Source organism: Aquarana catesbeiana, linkage group LG01 (genome assembly GCF_042186555.1).
Source record: "Aquarana catesbeiana isolate 2022-GZ linkage group LG01, ASM4218655v1, whole genome shotgun sequence".
NCBI lineage: Eukaryota > Metazoa > Chordata > Amphibia > Anura > Ranidae > Aquarana > Aquarana catesbeiana.
Genome location: NC_133324.1, coordinates 262,501,573 through 262,518,599, shown reverse-complemented (window position 1 = coordinate 262,518,599; position 17,027 = coordinate 262,501,573). Strand labels below are relative to the sequence as shown.

At 42.0% G+C, this 17,027-nt stretch overlaps 1 protein-coding gene across 1 annotated transcript in view; it reads right to left on the bottom strand.

Moving 5' to 3' along the window:
- The window catches only part of ADGRD1 (adhesion G protein-coupled receptor D1), a 921,219-nt gene that overhangs the window by 487,792 nt on the left and 416,400 nt on the right, over positions 1 to 17,027 (bottom strand). Inside the window, exon 15 of the mRNA XM_073628314.1 lies at positions 4,224 to 4,347. Within this exon, the coding sequence (XP_073484415.1) occupies positions 4,224 to 4,347 (124 nt within the window). The remainder of the gene's footprint in view (positions 1 to 4,223; positions 4,348 to 17,027) is intronic.

Here is a 17,027-nt window from a genome sequence, read left to right as displayed (position 1 = left end):
CATCACCTGTCCAATACAGTTCCAACAGTGAAGCATGGTGGTGGCAGCATCATGCTGTGGGGGTGTTTTTCAGTTGCAATCAAGGGAAAGATGAATGCAGCCAAGTACACGGAAATCCTGGACAAAAACCTTCTCCAGAGTGCTCGGGACCTTAGTCTGGGCCGAAGGTTTACCTTCCAACAAGACAATGACCCTAAGCACACAGCTAAAATAACGAAGGAGTGGCTTCACAACAACTCCTTAACTGTTATTGAATGGCCCAGCCAGAGCCCTGACTTAAACCCAATTGAGCATCTCTGGAGAGACCTAAAAATGGCTGTCCACCACCGTTTACCATCCAACCTGACAGAACTGGAGAGGATCTGCAAGGAGGAATGGCAGAGGATCCCCAAATCCAGGTGTGGAAAAACTTGTTGCATCTTTCCCAAAAAGACTCATGGCTGTATGAGATCAAAAGGGTGCTTCTACTAAATACCGAGCAAAGGGTCTGAATACTTAGGACCATGTGATATTTCAGTTTTTTTTATTTTTAATAAATCTGCAAAAATGTCAACAATTCTGTGTTTTTCTGTCAATACGGGGTGCTGTGTGTACATTAATGAGGAAAAAAATGAACTTAAATGATTTTAGCAAATGGCTCCAATATAACAAAGAGTGAAAAATTTAAGAGGGTCTGAATACTTTCCGTCCCCACTGTATATCACACTTTTTACCTTGGTTAACATGTCTATTGTATACAGACTTTGTTATGGAATAATCCTCAAGACTGTGTCATAAACTGTGGAAATGCATGTCTAAGCAAATATTTTTCTACATGTTTTTCACTTATGTTCTGTGAAATATTTAATAAAAACTTATTGATTTAAAAAAAATATATATTTTTTTTTGTTTGCAGAATGAAATGAAGACAGACCCAGTGTTTATTTTATCCAGCTGTATTTACTCAGTGCAACTTATAACATCCAAGTAAAAGATATATTACCAACATGTAAAAAAAAAAAACTAAATAAAAAACAATGTCACTAAGTTGGAAAAAGGAACACCCCCTTGTGTCAGTATTTTGTTGAACCACCTTGTGCTTTAATTACAGCCTTTAGTCTGTTGGGATATGTCTCTACTAACTTTGCACATCTAGACTATTTGCCCACTCTTCTTTGCAGAACTGCTCAAGTTCAGTTAAATTTGATGGTGACCGTTTGTGGATTGCAGTCTTCAAGTCATTCCACAGATTTTCAATGGAGTTTAAGTCTGGGCTCTGACAAGGCCATGAAAGGACATTTACCTTTTTCTCCTTCAACTACTGTGCGGTCATTTTTGCTGTGTGCTTTGGGTCATTGTCATGCTGAAAGGTAAACCTTTTTTCCATTGACAATTTTCTGGCAGAGAGCAGCCGATTTTCCTCAATAATTTGATGGTATTTTGTCCCATCCATCTCTCCTTCGATCCTGACAAGTGCTCCAATCCCTGCTGCAGAGAAACACCCCCATAACAGGGTATTACCACCTCCATGCTTTACTGTAGGAATGGTGTTATTTGGATAGTGAGCTGTAATGGATTTCCACCAGATATATCATTTGGTGTCGAGGCCAAATAATTCAATTTTAGTCTCATCTGACCATAACACCTTTTCCACCTGACCTCAGAATCTTAAAAGTGCATTTTGGCAAATCTCAGTCATGACTGCATGAGGCCTTTCTTGAGGAGTAGCTTTTTTCTTGCAACCCTCCCAAGCAAGCCACGTTTGTGGAGAATGTATGATATTGTTGTCACACGCACACAATGACCACTATTTTTCATAAATTCCTGCAACTGCTTCAGGGTTGCTGTAGGCTTCTTGGTAGCTCTCTGATCAGTTTCCCCCTTATCCAGTTTATCCAGAGAGATGTACTGATTCAGGTAGGGTCTGTGTTGTACCAAATACTTTCTACTTCTTAATAATAGTTTTCACTGTGCTTCTAGGCATTCATAAAGCAAAATTTTTTGTTTTTTTTTAGCATCCATCTCCTGTCCACAACTTTATCCCAGAGATCTTTTGACAGTGCCTTGCCACCCATAGTTGATTGTTTGCTTCAGTTGCACTACCAGGGACTCACATGCTCCAGGAAAGCTCTTTTTCTGAGCTAATCAAAATAACCAAAGCAGATCACAGTTGAAAGTCAAATGGCTTTGTGTGTCATTGAGAAGGTGATTAGCTACACCTCATTGAGTTCAAAATGACACGGGGCACCCACGAAAGATATGACATTGCACACAGCAAATGACACAAGGCATGGCCAATATACAGTGTCACCAATCTGGTTTCCAAGATTACTGGCCTCCCTTATTCAGTAATACCGCATATGGTAATATAAAATCTTTTATATCACTAATACTGGAAAATAAGAGGTAAATGGGTGACAGACAGTTTTTACAATCCAGTGAAACTGTAGTGACAGTGATGTTTTGCATTTTAATTACATCCTCAACAGAAAATATGCAACACACTTGCCTGATACCTGGCACAGATACCACACGTTTCACTGATATCCAAGACTGAAAATACACACTCCACTGATGCCGAGACTGACAAGATGCATTCCACTGATACATAGTACTGAAAATATATATTCTACTGTTATCTGGAACTGGTAATGCTAATTGCACTGAAATCAAGTACTGAGAACACACATTACACCGATGGCCAGTGCTAAAAATACACATTCTATTGATATCCAGTACTGAGAATACAAATATCCGAGTTGCTACTTATTTCATGGCTATTTCCCTAAGCCCAGGATTAACAACAGGTAATTTCTTTAACAGTGTTCTTTCTAGGTCTCAAGACAGGCATTCATCACTGAAGCCCTGTCTGGGACACCTGCTGCTGCATGAAAATTACGGAGCAGGACTTACTCTATATACAAGCATGCAATCTTGTATAGCAAACATACCAACATAATAGGAAATTGCCCACTCACTGTGCTGAAGTCTGCATTGTGAGCTTTTCTGCCTCTGTACTGTCTGCTGTTTGTTTGAAAGTTAACAAAGTAGCAAACCTTGAAATGCCTGGGCTTCTCTATGAGCTAAAGGAAGCTAATGCCTAGCATGCGGTGGAGAGAAGTCACTGGGCAAAAACTTAAAATGTGGAGGACATTCTCTGGATGCAATACCCAAGTGATGCCATTGACTAGAACTGATTAAGTGATTATAACAGTCAGATCCCCACTCATCATTCAGGAAGTAATAAGTGACTGGAATCTGTGTGTAAGTTTTAACTGAACAGCAGGAAGCAACACTCTACAGCAGGGGCCTCCAAACTTTGTAAACAAAGGGTCCGTTTACCATTCTTTAAACTTTAGGGGGCTGGACTGGTCAGCAGGATTAGAAAATGTCCTGGTGTCAAAGGAAGTAAACAGCATCCCATCATTGGTATTAGGGGGGTAGAATAGTGCCCCATCATTGGTATCAGTGGGATGAATAATGCCCCCAATGTTGGTGTTAGTGGAAGGAATAGTGCCCCATCTTTAGTGTCAGTGGGAGAAATAGCGCCCCATCATTGGGAGGAAAAGTGCCCCACCATTGGTATCAGTGGGAGGAATAGTGCCCCATTTTCGGTTTCAGTGGCAAGAACTATTCCCCACTGTTGCTGACAGTGGAGAAAATAATGCCCCAAGGACTGGATAAAAGCAAGCAAAGGGCCACATCCGGCCCATGGGCTGCAGTTTGGAGACCACTGTTCTACAGTGAAGTTTTCCAAAATCCTTGCAATGTATTAAAATTAACCTAGAGTGGATTTATTTCAAAACAAATGTAAATTACACTAATATTTTCCAGTAGTCCTACTATAGTGTTGTTAAATCGTTGGAATTTAATGATATGGGGGTGCTGTCACTGTGACACTGTCGCCTCTGTATCTTATCACCCAATGGCAGGATACAGGGGTGCATGATGAACACATTTATAAGGATGCTATAGATAATTTGCTAAATGTGTAATTTGTAATGATAAATTATACAGGAAAAAAAAAACTCATTGGGATTAAATATCCACAACATACTACATATAATGGGTATGTTCAAACAATGGCCTTTCTCTACTGCCCAATGCACAGCATGTGTCTAGAAAATCAGCTTTGCTTGTAAGCAGTAATACAACATACATGAAGTACTCAGCCCATGGCAAAATTTTATTTTTGCATCATTATATCCAAATGAGGAGTAATTCATATTTTATATTTTCCTTACCTTAACTGGTACAACTTGCATCAGAATGGCAAAGTTGGTAAGATGATTACATCGACATATGGAGTAATTTAAGTTTCCTTCAACTCGAATGCATCCTTCACTAGACCAAATGCCAGGACCAGAGCTGTAAGGCAGATCAAAGACAGCTGATTATGATCTACCATATGAGTCATCATGAAGCAAAGTTTTATCACTGTTTTAAAATTTAAAGGTCATATCTTTCATTTTATGTCACTAGACATTTCATTGAACTACGTGCTTCTATGTCTTTGTATTTATCAATAAGACTAGAGATTACAATCTTGCTATCTTTCTGACAGGGTAAAATGAACATCAGCTTTATTGATTCTGATATAAGAAATAGCAACATTATCTAAAAAAAGGAACAATTCTTATATCTTTACCACATATTTTGAATAGGGGAAATGTATGCCACCACATAGATGGTGATTTTTTTGTAAATTCAACTGAAATGTTCATTTCTAGTATTGTATGAGTACCATAACAAGTACTATAACAGGTGTTTCTAAATAGAAAAAATCTTCCCGGGCTTTGAGAAATATCTGTCTTGAGAACTTGGACTCAGGCTATTTAGGCTGTATGAACGTAAATGAGTTGTGAACCAAAGTTCTCCATCCAGCACTTATGCCCCAGAACACTATACCTACAAATGATCATTATAACAGAGAACATAGCAAAACCCTTTTATAATATTCAAAGTAGGAAGAAACAGTTCTAACTTAACAAATGTGACAAAACAGTGTTCACACTTCACTTGTTAAATGTTGTCTTGGTGCTGCCAGATCCTCAGGAGTCATGGCTGCCCATCTAACTTAAAGTAGTTGTAAACCTCATATAAATAAGTTCTCTAATACATGCACCATTTGATAGTTTGTTAGGTAAAAATCCAAACCGCTGTCTTATTACCTTTGTATTCTCATCTGTAAGCCTGTCACAGCTCTCTAAAAATCTCCAGTCCATGGGTGTGTCTATGGACCAGAGCTCGGGAGGCGGAGTCATGACATCACTGGCCCCACATCCCCGCTGCATACATACACACCGTTCTGTCAAAACAGCCAATTTGTCGAAATCTCCAACAACGTCACTTCCAGTGACTCTCCAGCATCAGTAATTTGACATTTTAACGAGTTGGCTGTTTTGTCACAACACCGGCAGTATATACATTTCGTTACATAATGTTACACATTGTTAGTCCACCCGCTAGTAACCAACAACATGGGCGCCTCCAAGGCAGCAACAACTTTTTTCCTCCTTAGCAGCTGTTCTATCAAAACAGCCAACCTGTTGCGTACCGGAGTGTGTATGCTGTTGTGCCAAAACAGCCAACTTGTCGAAATTTGCAAATACTGCTGCTGGAGAGTCACCAGAAGTGACATGGTTGGCGATTTTGATGAATTGGCTGTTGGTAGAACAACGGCTTAGCAGTGCACATGGTGCTAGAAGTGTGCTCGCACGTCACTCCCTGCTGGGAGGTGGGATGTACAGCTGGGAGGTGGGATCAGTGATGTCACGACTCCACCACCCACGGACCTGAGATTTTCATAGAGCTGTGATAGGCTTAGAGATGAGAATACAGAAGTAATAATAATAATAATAATACAGTGGTTTGGATTTTTACATAACAAAATATACTGTGATGCATATCATAGGCATGAGCACAGGGTGTGCCAGGTATGCCTGGGCACACCCTAATCACCCCATGTGCATTAGCATTATCCAGGGACAGCATCAGGTGGGTGGTTGGGGGTGCTAGTGGCCAATGTAAATGCCCCCATTATATTAAAGGCTAGGTTTAACATTAGGAACACGTTACACCCATATTTATGGCGTATCGTAATATGCTCCCAATCAACTGTTTCCCACCACCAGAGCCTCCTTTCTGTGACAGTAGATGGCGTTCATGTGTGTTTGAGACTTGGGGTGCACACCGTAATGCAGTAGGCTGGGCACACCTATTGGGCAAAAAATACATAAGAGGTTTACAACCACTTAAAATGAAACAGTCTTTTACTTAGGCTGGGGCAGCAGGAGACACGCACCCTTCACTCATGCTCGTGCATGAGTCTCCTCTGCATGCCAGTCAGTCAAAGGAGAGGGGGCATGGCGACACATATTTTCTGAATGTGTCAGATTGTTTTCCAGTAGCAAGCAGGTAGGATTACAGCCGGCAGGCTGCTTGTATCCCTGTCAGACTGTGCACAAATGAGTTGTACTGCAATGCTGATTTAGGTAAAATGTTCAATTTAATTTTTGTTATTTGGGTTTGCAATTACTTTTTTACATGATTCTTGGAGAGAACGCGACTACTCTAAAGCCTTGTACACACGATCAGACTTTCTGACAACAAAACCGTGGAATTTTGTTGGAAGGGTCTTTGCTCCAACTTGTCTTGCATACACACGGTCACACAAATGTTGGCCAACAATTACAAACGTAGTGACATTCAAGACGTACTACGTAGTTTTTCAGTTCTTTAGGCTCCTTTGGGCTCTTTCTGCTAATTTCGTGTTAGTAGAAGTTTGGTGAGCGTTGATTCACGCTTTTCTTTTTGCGTTTTTTCATTTAATTTGTTTCATTTTCATTTATTTGTTTTTAACTAGCCTTGCAGGAAATGTCATTCTTGAATGTGTGTGCTGTAATATTTTTTGTACTGTTTGTTGGTCTTATAACAGCACCATCTTGAATTTAAACGCATTGTAGGGTGTGCCCCCCAAATATGTTTTTGTATATTGTAATAGAACCTGACCAGGTTTTTTTGAGCTGGAGCACCCCTCCCCCTCCTCATTACCTCTTATTTAGTGGCCACCAGTGCATAGGATGTATCCCCTTCAGTTCTCCCACATAGAGGAGTTCAGCTCCAATGGTTGAGACAAAGGATCTTCCATTTTATTACTAGAGTAGGACCCACTAATTGGGGGTACTTTGTTGCAGTAAGTGGGCTTAGCACTATATGACCATATAGTGTGACCAAACCCCCATATTTTTTGAATATGTTCAGGTGTTTTTAACTAGCCTTGCAGGAAATGTCATTCTTGAATGTGTGTGTGCTGTAATATATTTTGTACAACTTGTCTTGCATACACACGGTCACACAAATGTTGGCCAACAATTACGAACGTAGTGACGTTCAAGACATACTACGTAGTTTTTCAGTTCTTTAGCGCCACCCTTTGGGCTCCTTCTGCTAATTTCGTGTTAGTAGAAGTTTGGTGAGCGTTGATTCGCGCTTTTCTTTACGTGTTTTTTTAGCGCTTTTCAGTTTGCGCTTTTCATTTCGTGCTTTTCAGTTCGTTTCTGAACTCCTGTTCGTCAACCAGACTTGTTGCGGAATTGGAGGAGATAACGTGTTATTTATTATTGGCCTTGGAGTTATTGCTTGACATTATTTTTTTGGTTGAATAATGATTTGATTTGGTATATTTTCTATATTTTTGGATGCATAGAATGCACTTTTTGGTTAAGTTCTATTGGCAGATAGCATTGCACAATAAAAAAATTGTGGAGATTAATACTTGGCTATGTGTTTTACTTCAAATGACAGTTTGGGAATAGGCAGTTACATTTTAAAAAATACAATGTAAAATTGACAAGGGACACCAACATAGTTGTATCTTTGATCTTAAATACTAGGGGATAATTGTGTTGTAGTAACTTGCACAAAATAAACAAAACAAAAAACATAATAATATTATTCTTGATATCACCAGAAAAAAAAAGCCTTTGAAAATTTGTTTGCAATAACTCCATCAGTAATACCAGCAAAGCAGCTTCATTATATCCCATTAAAGAAGAATAGAATTGTGTGCTGCATTTGGAGATTTCATAATTTGCCACGTCACGAAAGTTAATTCTCCATTACAAACGCTAGTTTACAAGACCGACTGCTTCTGCTTGAACTTTTGTCAGATGGACTTGTGTACACACGATCGGAAAATCCGACAACACACGTTTGTTGGCGGAAAATTTGAAGACATGCTAGCCAACATTTGTTGGCGGAAAGTCCGACAACAGTTGTCCGATGGAGCATAGACACAGTCGGATTTTCCAACAGCCTTACATCCAACATTTCCCATCAGAAAATCCGATCATGTGTACGGGGCTTTACTGTTTCACCTGGGAGGTTCTCCGGTAACAGTGGGGATCTGTCAGAAGCCGGCAATTGTCAGAAGCTGGCTAGTCAATGTCTAGCTCAGAATTTCCTTTGCTTACTGATATAGCAACACCCTGCAATAATATTACAATTGACTCAGAGCAACAGTGTGTTTATTGAAGTAGCAATTCCCTTGTACACCTTTTCCCTAGTGACAGTTTAGGCAAATTCACTCGATAGGAACCTGCCACTTTGTTTTTTCCTAATAAGCAACCCCTCCACTCACTGATACCTTCCTCGCATCCCCCTGCTGCCCTGTTTGCATCCTGGTGCCTGGACTCTAATCCCTGTGTGAGCTCCCTACCAGCAACTCCCCTCTCCAATATTTTGAGTGTTTAGACCTGGCAATTGGCTATTAAAACAACAAGCACTCCCTTGGTGATTGAGTGACAAGTTATTTTTTATGACTTGTAAATCCTGGCCCCTCTAGAGTTTTTTGGACTGCTAGATGACCCTGACCTGTGACCTCTACAGGTATTTCTTGCAGTGAACTTGCACTTTCACAATATGTACTTCCGCTATCATCCAGACTTATATTTCCTTATCATTCTGGCCGTAATTACCAGATTGGCTAATACATATGTAACCCACACCAAGACCACCACATGAGGCCATAGATCCTTGCTTATTGGCTGTATAAAAAAGCACCCAAGCTTCAAATTGTAAAAAAGCATCCTGCAGCACATAAACTTTTGCACTGCTCCATGAAGGAGACTTTAAGACCCCAACTTATCTCACCTTTTTTCACCCTGGCCTAAGGCTATTCATATTGCTTTCATAGCTCTCCTATCTAGTAACCTAGTAAGTTTATTTCCTGCCCAATCTCTGCAATGCTAAATTCCTTTCCATCAAATCATGACAGTGAAATTATAGAAAATCACGGCTGACATTACGGATGAACCGAACATACCTGGTTGTGGTTTAAGGTGGATTTAGAGAGCATTACTGAAATTTTAGATGCTGAATCCAATTCCCATTGAAGTCAGGAGTAGCCGAATGTTAAAAAACCATCATGGCTAGCCTCCAAGCATATTCAAGGGCTAATATTCAAGGCATGGGGCGAGGGGGCTGGATACTGCCGTGGGGAACATGTACCAAAGCAAAAAAAAAATGAAGGCGCAGTGGTTTTAATAAGGCTTAATTGTCAACATTAAAAATGCAAAATTCCTTTAACCTCCCTGGCGGTATGATTATTTCAGATTTTCGGTGCTGAAAGCGGTACAATTATTTTGCATGGAGATTTGGCGTTTTATATTGTAGGCCTGTAATTCTTAACAATAGCACACTTAAATCTGTCCACCAAGAGTCTAGTAGATATCCCGGGTATGATGAAGTTTGAAACACAAAAACATAAATTATAATATAATAAATAAATATAAATAATTAAAAAAATATATATATAATAATAATAAAATACATTTCCCCACGATTCACTATTGCTCAATTCTGCAAGTGTTCTAATTTACTATCGCTGTTTTCTAGCTGGTCTAAAGCCACTTTTGACGTAAAGGAACACTTTTTGGTTGCTATGGACAATCTTCAGTTTCCAGGCAGAAAGAACAGTATATATAATATAAAACTGCATGCAGGGCAATGGACAAAGCACTGGGGACAAAAGGAATGTGAAATAATTTCATACAGTACTGTAATCTGTAAGATTACAGTACTGTATGTGTTATGATTTTTACTTTTTTTTTAATTTGCCACCAGGCTCCGCCCCCATGCGTTGCGATGCTCGCAGGGAACGGAGCAAGGCACAGAGAGGCTTCGGAGGAGACAGAGCCCGCAGACACAGCGGGGGACATCGCAGGATCCTGGGGACAAGGTAAGTAACACCGCACCAGGATCCTGCAATGTAATCCCGAGTGTGGCTCGGTGTTACTGCTAATGGTGCTGAAATTTAACCCCGAGCCACACTCGGGAAAACCGTCAGGGAGGCTACGTAACATGTCTGGGGGATGCACTGATCCTGCTTGTAAAGAGGCACAAGTGTATGAGGAATACTACCTACTATGGCAAAACTATCATTTACAAAGAAAAGAAAAATGCAGCTGTAATTGCCAGTAAAAGACAGCACCCAGCAGCTTTACATCAAATTTTGTAAACATGCATTTATTTACTTTACACTTTTTTGTGTGCATGAGTAGGGGTATTTTTTACCGCTTTCTCATTTATAGAAGATGTTATCTGGGGGCCCACTTATATAAAAAGGGGGCTTCCAGATTCTGATAAGCTCCCTACCCACAGACCACCACAACCATTGGTTGTGGGGTAGAAGCCCTTGTCCTCATCAACATGGGAACAAAATGCTTTTTCAGGGGGGTCCCTTCTAGCAAGGTATCCCCTATATTGAGGGAATGTGGCCTGGTATGGTTTGAGGGATGCTTGTCACCCCCTTTCCTGGCTAGCCAGACTGTATGCTTGGATGAGGGTCTGGCATGGGATTTGGGAGGACCTCACATTTCACCTTAAAAGCAGGGGCGGAACTACCACCATAGCGACCCATGCGGGCGCTATGGGCCCGCAGCCGAGTGGGGCCCGGTGAGGATGAGAGCACCGCCGATGAGCCCCAGGAAGATTCAAATGAAAGCTATTACAGCAGGCAATCCCGCTCTCTGCTGATCCGGGTGGCTTGCCTCTTCCTCTGCACAGGTGAGGCTGTATGGGGCACAGGCAGACCAGGCTGTATTGGGCACAGGCAACACTGTATTGGGCACAGGTCACGCTGCATGGGGCACAGGTCATGCTGTATGGGGCACAGGTCATGCTGTATGGGGCACAGGTCATGCTGTATGGGGCACAGGTCATGCTGTATTGGGAACAGGTCACGCTGCATTGGGCAAGGGTCACGTTGTATGGGGCACAGGTCACACTGTATGGGGCACAGGTCACACTGTATGGGGCACAGGTCATGCTGCATTGGGCACAGGTCACACTGCATTGGGCACAGGTCACTCTGTATGGGGCACAGGTCACGCTGCATTGGGCACAGGTCACGTTGCATTGGGCACAGGTTACACTGCACGGGGCACAGGTCACGCTGTATGGGGCACAGGTCATGCTGTATGGGGCACAGGTCACGCTGCATTGGGCACAGGTCACGCTGTATGGGGCACAGGTCATGCTGTATGGGGCACAGGTCATGCAGCATTGGGCACAGGTCACGCTGCATTGGGCACAGGTCACGCTGCATTGGGCACAGGTCACGCTACATTGTGCACAGGTCATGCTGTATGTGGCACAGGTTACGCTGCATTGACACTAGGGCAGCTGTAGGGGGGGCTGTTTGCAGGGGGGCCACATACAACATTTTGCTATGGGGCCCTGCTATTTATAGTTACGCCCCTGCTTAAAAGCTATACCAGACCTGAAGAGTTAGGTATGAATACTGGGGGGACGCCACAAACATTTTTACACAATCCCCACCTCTTTGTTTATATCTTGCTGCTGAATCGCTGAGCAAGCAAAATTTAGTCTGAACTGTGGTTGGGACTGAACTGGCAGCTCACCCCTAGTTGATATGGCCACTTGCACTTGGTCTTCCCTAACCCCTGCTATGTGTACAGTTTCTCTACCATCTATATGTGGCTGTTGTTTACTCTGCTAGGTGCTAGCAAAACTTGCATGCACTTTTACCAAAGAAAATAAAGGGTTTAAGCGTCTATTTCATTGCCCCTAGTAGCCTCTTATACAAGTTAGCAAAACCAACTGGGAAATCAACACAATAAAAATGATGGCTGTGTAAACACATCACTTAGTAGAAGAGTTTTATTCGACACCGAAATGATGTGCCATATTATTGGAATTGCTAATGCGTGCAAATACTGGTGAATAGAGAACGGGCTGCTATTCCCGTTAGGCTATTTTAAAGAAACATGTGTTGAAACTAGAAAATTTGTGTCAAAATTACTTAAACTTTAATTTTCATATATCATTATTTGATCTACATAACATGAAAGTAATGTAAAATAACATTTTTTGTATTACAGGCATGTGGAAAAACGATGTTTTGGCTTATGTAAAAAGGTAATGTAAAAAGTGAAGATGAGTGGTAAGATGAGTGGTAAAACATACCAAACAATTAAGAACAATCAGAAAAACTGTATCTGATTGGGCAATGTAGGGCCATATCTTTTTAAATTGAGCTTTAAGTTATTAAATGATATTGCCAAGAATGCTGCAAACTGTCAACAGAAAATTAATGAAAAACACCTCAATCTTCCTTAGCACCTAACATATACAGTATCTCACAAAAGTGAGTACACCCCTCACATTTTTGTAAATATTTTATTATATCTTTTAATGTGACAACACTGAAGAAATGACACTTTGCTACAATGTAAAGTAGTGAGTGTACAGTTTGTATAACAGTGTAAATTTGCTGTCCCCTCAAAATAACTCAACACACGGCCATTAATGTCTAAACCGCTGGCAACAAAAGTGAGTACACCCCTAAGTAAAAATGTCCAAATTGGGCCCAATTAGCCATTTTCCCTCCCCGGTGCCATGTGATTTGTTCGTGTTACATGGTCTCAGATGTGAATAGGGAGCAGGTGTGTTAAATTTGGTGTTATCGCTCTCACTCTCTCATACTGGTCACTGGAAGTTCCACATGGCACCTCATGGCAAAGAACTCTCTGAGGATCTGAAAAAAAGAATTTTTGCTCTACATAAAGATGGCCTAGGCTATAAGAAGATTGCCAAGACCCTGAAACTGAGCTGCAGCACAGTGGCCAAGACCATACAGCAGTTTAACAGGACAGGTTCCACTCAGAACAGGCCTCACCATGGTCGACCAAAGAAGCTGAGTGCACGTGCTCAGCATCATATCCAGAGGTTGTCTTTGGGAAATAGTGCTGCCAGCATTGTTGCAGAGGTTCAAGGGGTGGGGGGTCAGCCTGTCAGTGCTCAGACCATATGCCGCACACTGCATCAAATTGGTCGGCACGGCTGTCGTCCCAGAAGGAAGCCTCTTCTAAAGACGATGCACAAGAAATCCCGCAAACAGTTTGCTGAAGACAAGCAGACTAAGGACATGGATTACTGGAACCATGTCCTGTGGTCTGATGAGACCAAGATACATTTATTTGGTTCAGATGGAGTCTAGCGTGTGTGGCGGCAACCAGGTGAGGAGTACAAAGACAAGTGTGTCTTGCCTACAGTCAAGCATGGTGCTGGGAGTGTCATGGTCTGGGCCCGCATGAGTGCTGCCAGTACTGGAGAGCTACAGTTCATTGAGGGAACCATAAATGCCAACATGTACTGTGACATACTGAAGCAGAGCATGATCCCCTCCCTTCAGAGACTGGGCCGCAGGACAGTATTCCAACATGATAATGACCCCAAACACACCTCCAAGACCACCACTGCCTTGCTATAGAAGCTGAGGGTAAAGGTGATGGACTGGCCAAGCATGTCTGCAGAGCTAAACTCTATTGAGCATCTGTGGGGCATCCTCAAATGGAAAGTGGAGGAGCGCAAGGTCTCTAACACCCACCAGCTCCGTGATGTTGTCATGGAGGAGTGGAAGAGGACTCCAGTGGCAACCTGTGAAGCTCTGGTGAACTCCATGCCCAAAAGGGTTAAGGCAGTGCTGGAAAATAATGGTGGCCACACAAAATATTGACACTTTGGGCCCAATTTGGACATTTTCACTTAGGGGTGTACTCACTTTTGTTGCCAGCGGTTTAGACATTAATGGCTGTGTGTTAAGTTATTTTGAGGGGACAGCAAATTTAAACTGTTATACAAGCTGTACACTCACTACTTTACATTGTAGCAAAGTGTCATTTCTTCAGTGTTGTCACATGAAAAGATAGAATAAAATATTTATAAAAATGTGAGGGGTGTACTCACTTTTGTGAGATACTGTATTAGAATGAAAGACAGAATTCCGCAATCGTACATCATTAAAAATAGAAAGCATAACAGCGCCTGCAGGTGTTATGTTGTTTTCAGGACATTGACGTTTATGGAATTAAAAAATCAGTGTTACTTGTGAATCATTCTATAATATTTCACAGTCAAAAGCACTGAATGACTTTTAAGAAGAAACAAGAAAAATAAGAATGCTTTAGAAATACATATTTCAAAAAGTAACTTTTAAAAAACTTCACAGCATATAATTCCCCTGAAAACTTATTTCACTCAACCCATTATACTGCCTGCTGAGCCTCTTGCATTTAAAAGAGAAGTATGTGTTTCCTTTATTTTTCTTACATCTATTCTGTGTGAGCTGCATATATCTAAAAATCTTTCCAGCCCTTTCAGAAGTGGCCTATTCTGTTAAAATCGAGCTAAATGCCTGTGGGAGGGGCTACAGACTTTCATACAGTGTAATGGTCTGGCTCTGGAGTCTGGATCCACCCACTTTCCTGTCATTTTGCTTGATTGATGTCCTCTCTATGCTCATTCCCGAGACTTCACAGAGTGTAGCTGCTCCTCCTCCCTTCTCTCTCCTCCCTCCTCCTCCCTCCCCCCTCCCCTGCAGCATGTTTCAATGGTCAGAAGAATTGGGAGAGATAAGAGCACTTCAGTCATTGACTAAGGTAGGAGAAGTCACTGATAGTGCTGTGTATGTAAATATCCTCTATATATTACTATCTACCAGAGTGAAAACAATATATTTGTAAAGCAGAATACACATATGGATGTGACAGCACACAGGCATTCCATGCATTACTGGTATAGTAAAATGAAATAAAATCAGAGCTAACATTGTGATTTTTATATGAGACAATGAAACCTTCCATTCACATCTACTTGTATTTTCATACTGAAGCCTAGAGCTCCTCAGACATGGACAGAGCTTTGCTTACCTAAGCCTTACCAGAGCTTTGTATCACCTAGTACCCCTATAGTAATAATGTTTCCATCATTGTAAATAGAGTATTACAGGATCACATGCCATACAGAGCCATTACATGTTGTACAGTGCCATCACATGCCGTACAGTGCCATCACATGCTGTACAGTGTCATTACATGTTGTACAGTGTCATTACATGTTGTACAGTGCCATCACATGCCGTGCAGTGCAATCACATGCCGTGCAGAGTAATCACATGCCGCACAGAGTCATCACATGTCGTACAGTGTCATTAAATGTTGTAAAGGTGCCATCATATGCCGTGCAGAGTACTCACATGCCGTACAGTGCCATCACATGCTGTACAGTGTCATCACATGCCGTACAGTGTCATTACATGTTCTACAATGCCATAACATGCCATACAGCGTCATCACATGCTGTACAGAGTCATCACATGCCACACAGAGTCATCACATGCCGTACAGTGTCATTACATGTTGTACAGTGCCATCACATGCCGTACAGAGTCATCACATGCCATACAGTGCCATCACATGCTGTACAGTGCCATCACATGCCGCACAGGGTCATCACATGCTGTAAAGTGTCATTATATGTTGTACAGTGCCATCACATGCCATACAGAGCCATCACATGCCGTGCAGAGTCATCACATGCCGCACAGTGTCATTACATGTTGTACTGTGCCATCACATTCCGTACAGTGCCATCACATGCCGTTCAGAGGAATTACATGATGCACAGAGTCATCACATGCCGTACAGTGTCATTAAATGTTGTACAGTGCCATCACATGGTGTGCAGAGTCCTCACATGCTGTACAGTGCCATCACATGCTGTACAGTGTCATCACATGCCATACAGTGTCATTACATGTTGTATAGTGCTATCACATGCCGCACAGAGCCATCACATGCCGTACAGAGTCATCTCATACTGTACAGTGCCATCACATACCGTACAGAGTCATCACATGCTGTAAAGTGTCATTATATGTTGTACAGTGCCATCACATGCCATACAGAGCCATCACATGCCGTGCAGAGTCATCACATGCCGTACAGTGTCATTACATGTTCTACAATGCCATTGCATGCCGTACAGTGCCATCACATGCCGTACAGAGTCATCACATGCCGCACAGAGTCATTACATACCGTACAGTGTCATTACATGTTGTACAGTGCCATCACATGTTGTACAGTGCCATCACATGCTGTACAGTGTCATCACATGCCGTACAGTGTCATTACATGTTGTAAAGTGCCATCACATGCCATACAGTACCATCACATGCTGTACAGAGTCATTACATGCCGCACAGAGTCATCACATGCCGCACAGTGTCATTACATGTTGTACAGTGCCATTACATTCCGTACAGTGCCATCACATGCCGTACAGAGGAATCACATGACACACAGAGTCATCACATGCCATACAGTGTCATTAAATGTTGTACAGTGCCATCACATGGCGTGCAGAGTCCTCACATGCCGTACAGTGCCATCACATGCTGTACAGTGTCATCACATGCCAAACAGTGTCATTACATGTTGTACAGTGCTATCACATGCCGTACAGAGCCATCACATGCCGTACAGAGTCATCTCATACTGTACAGTGCCATCACATACCATACAGAGTCATCACATGCTGTAAAGTGTCATTATATGTTGTACAGTGCCATCACATGCCATACAGAGCCATCACATGCCGTGCAGAGTCATCACATGCCGTACAGTGTCATTACATGTTCTACAATGCCATTGCATGCCGTGCAGTGCCATCACATGCCGTAC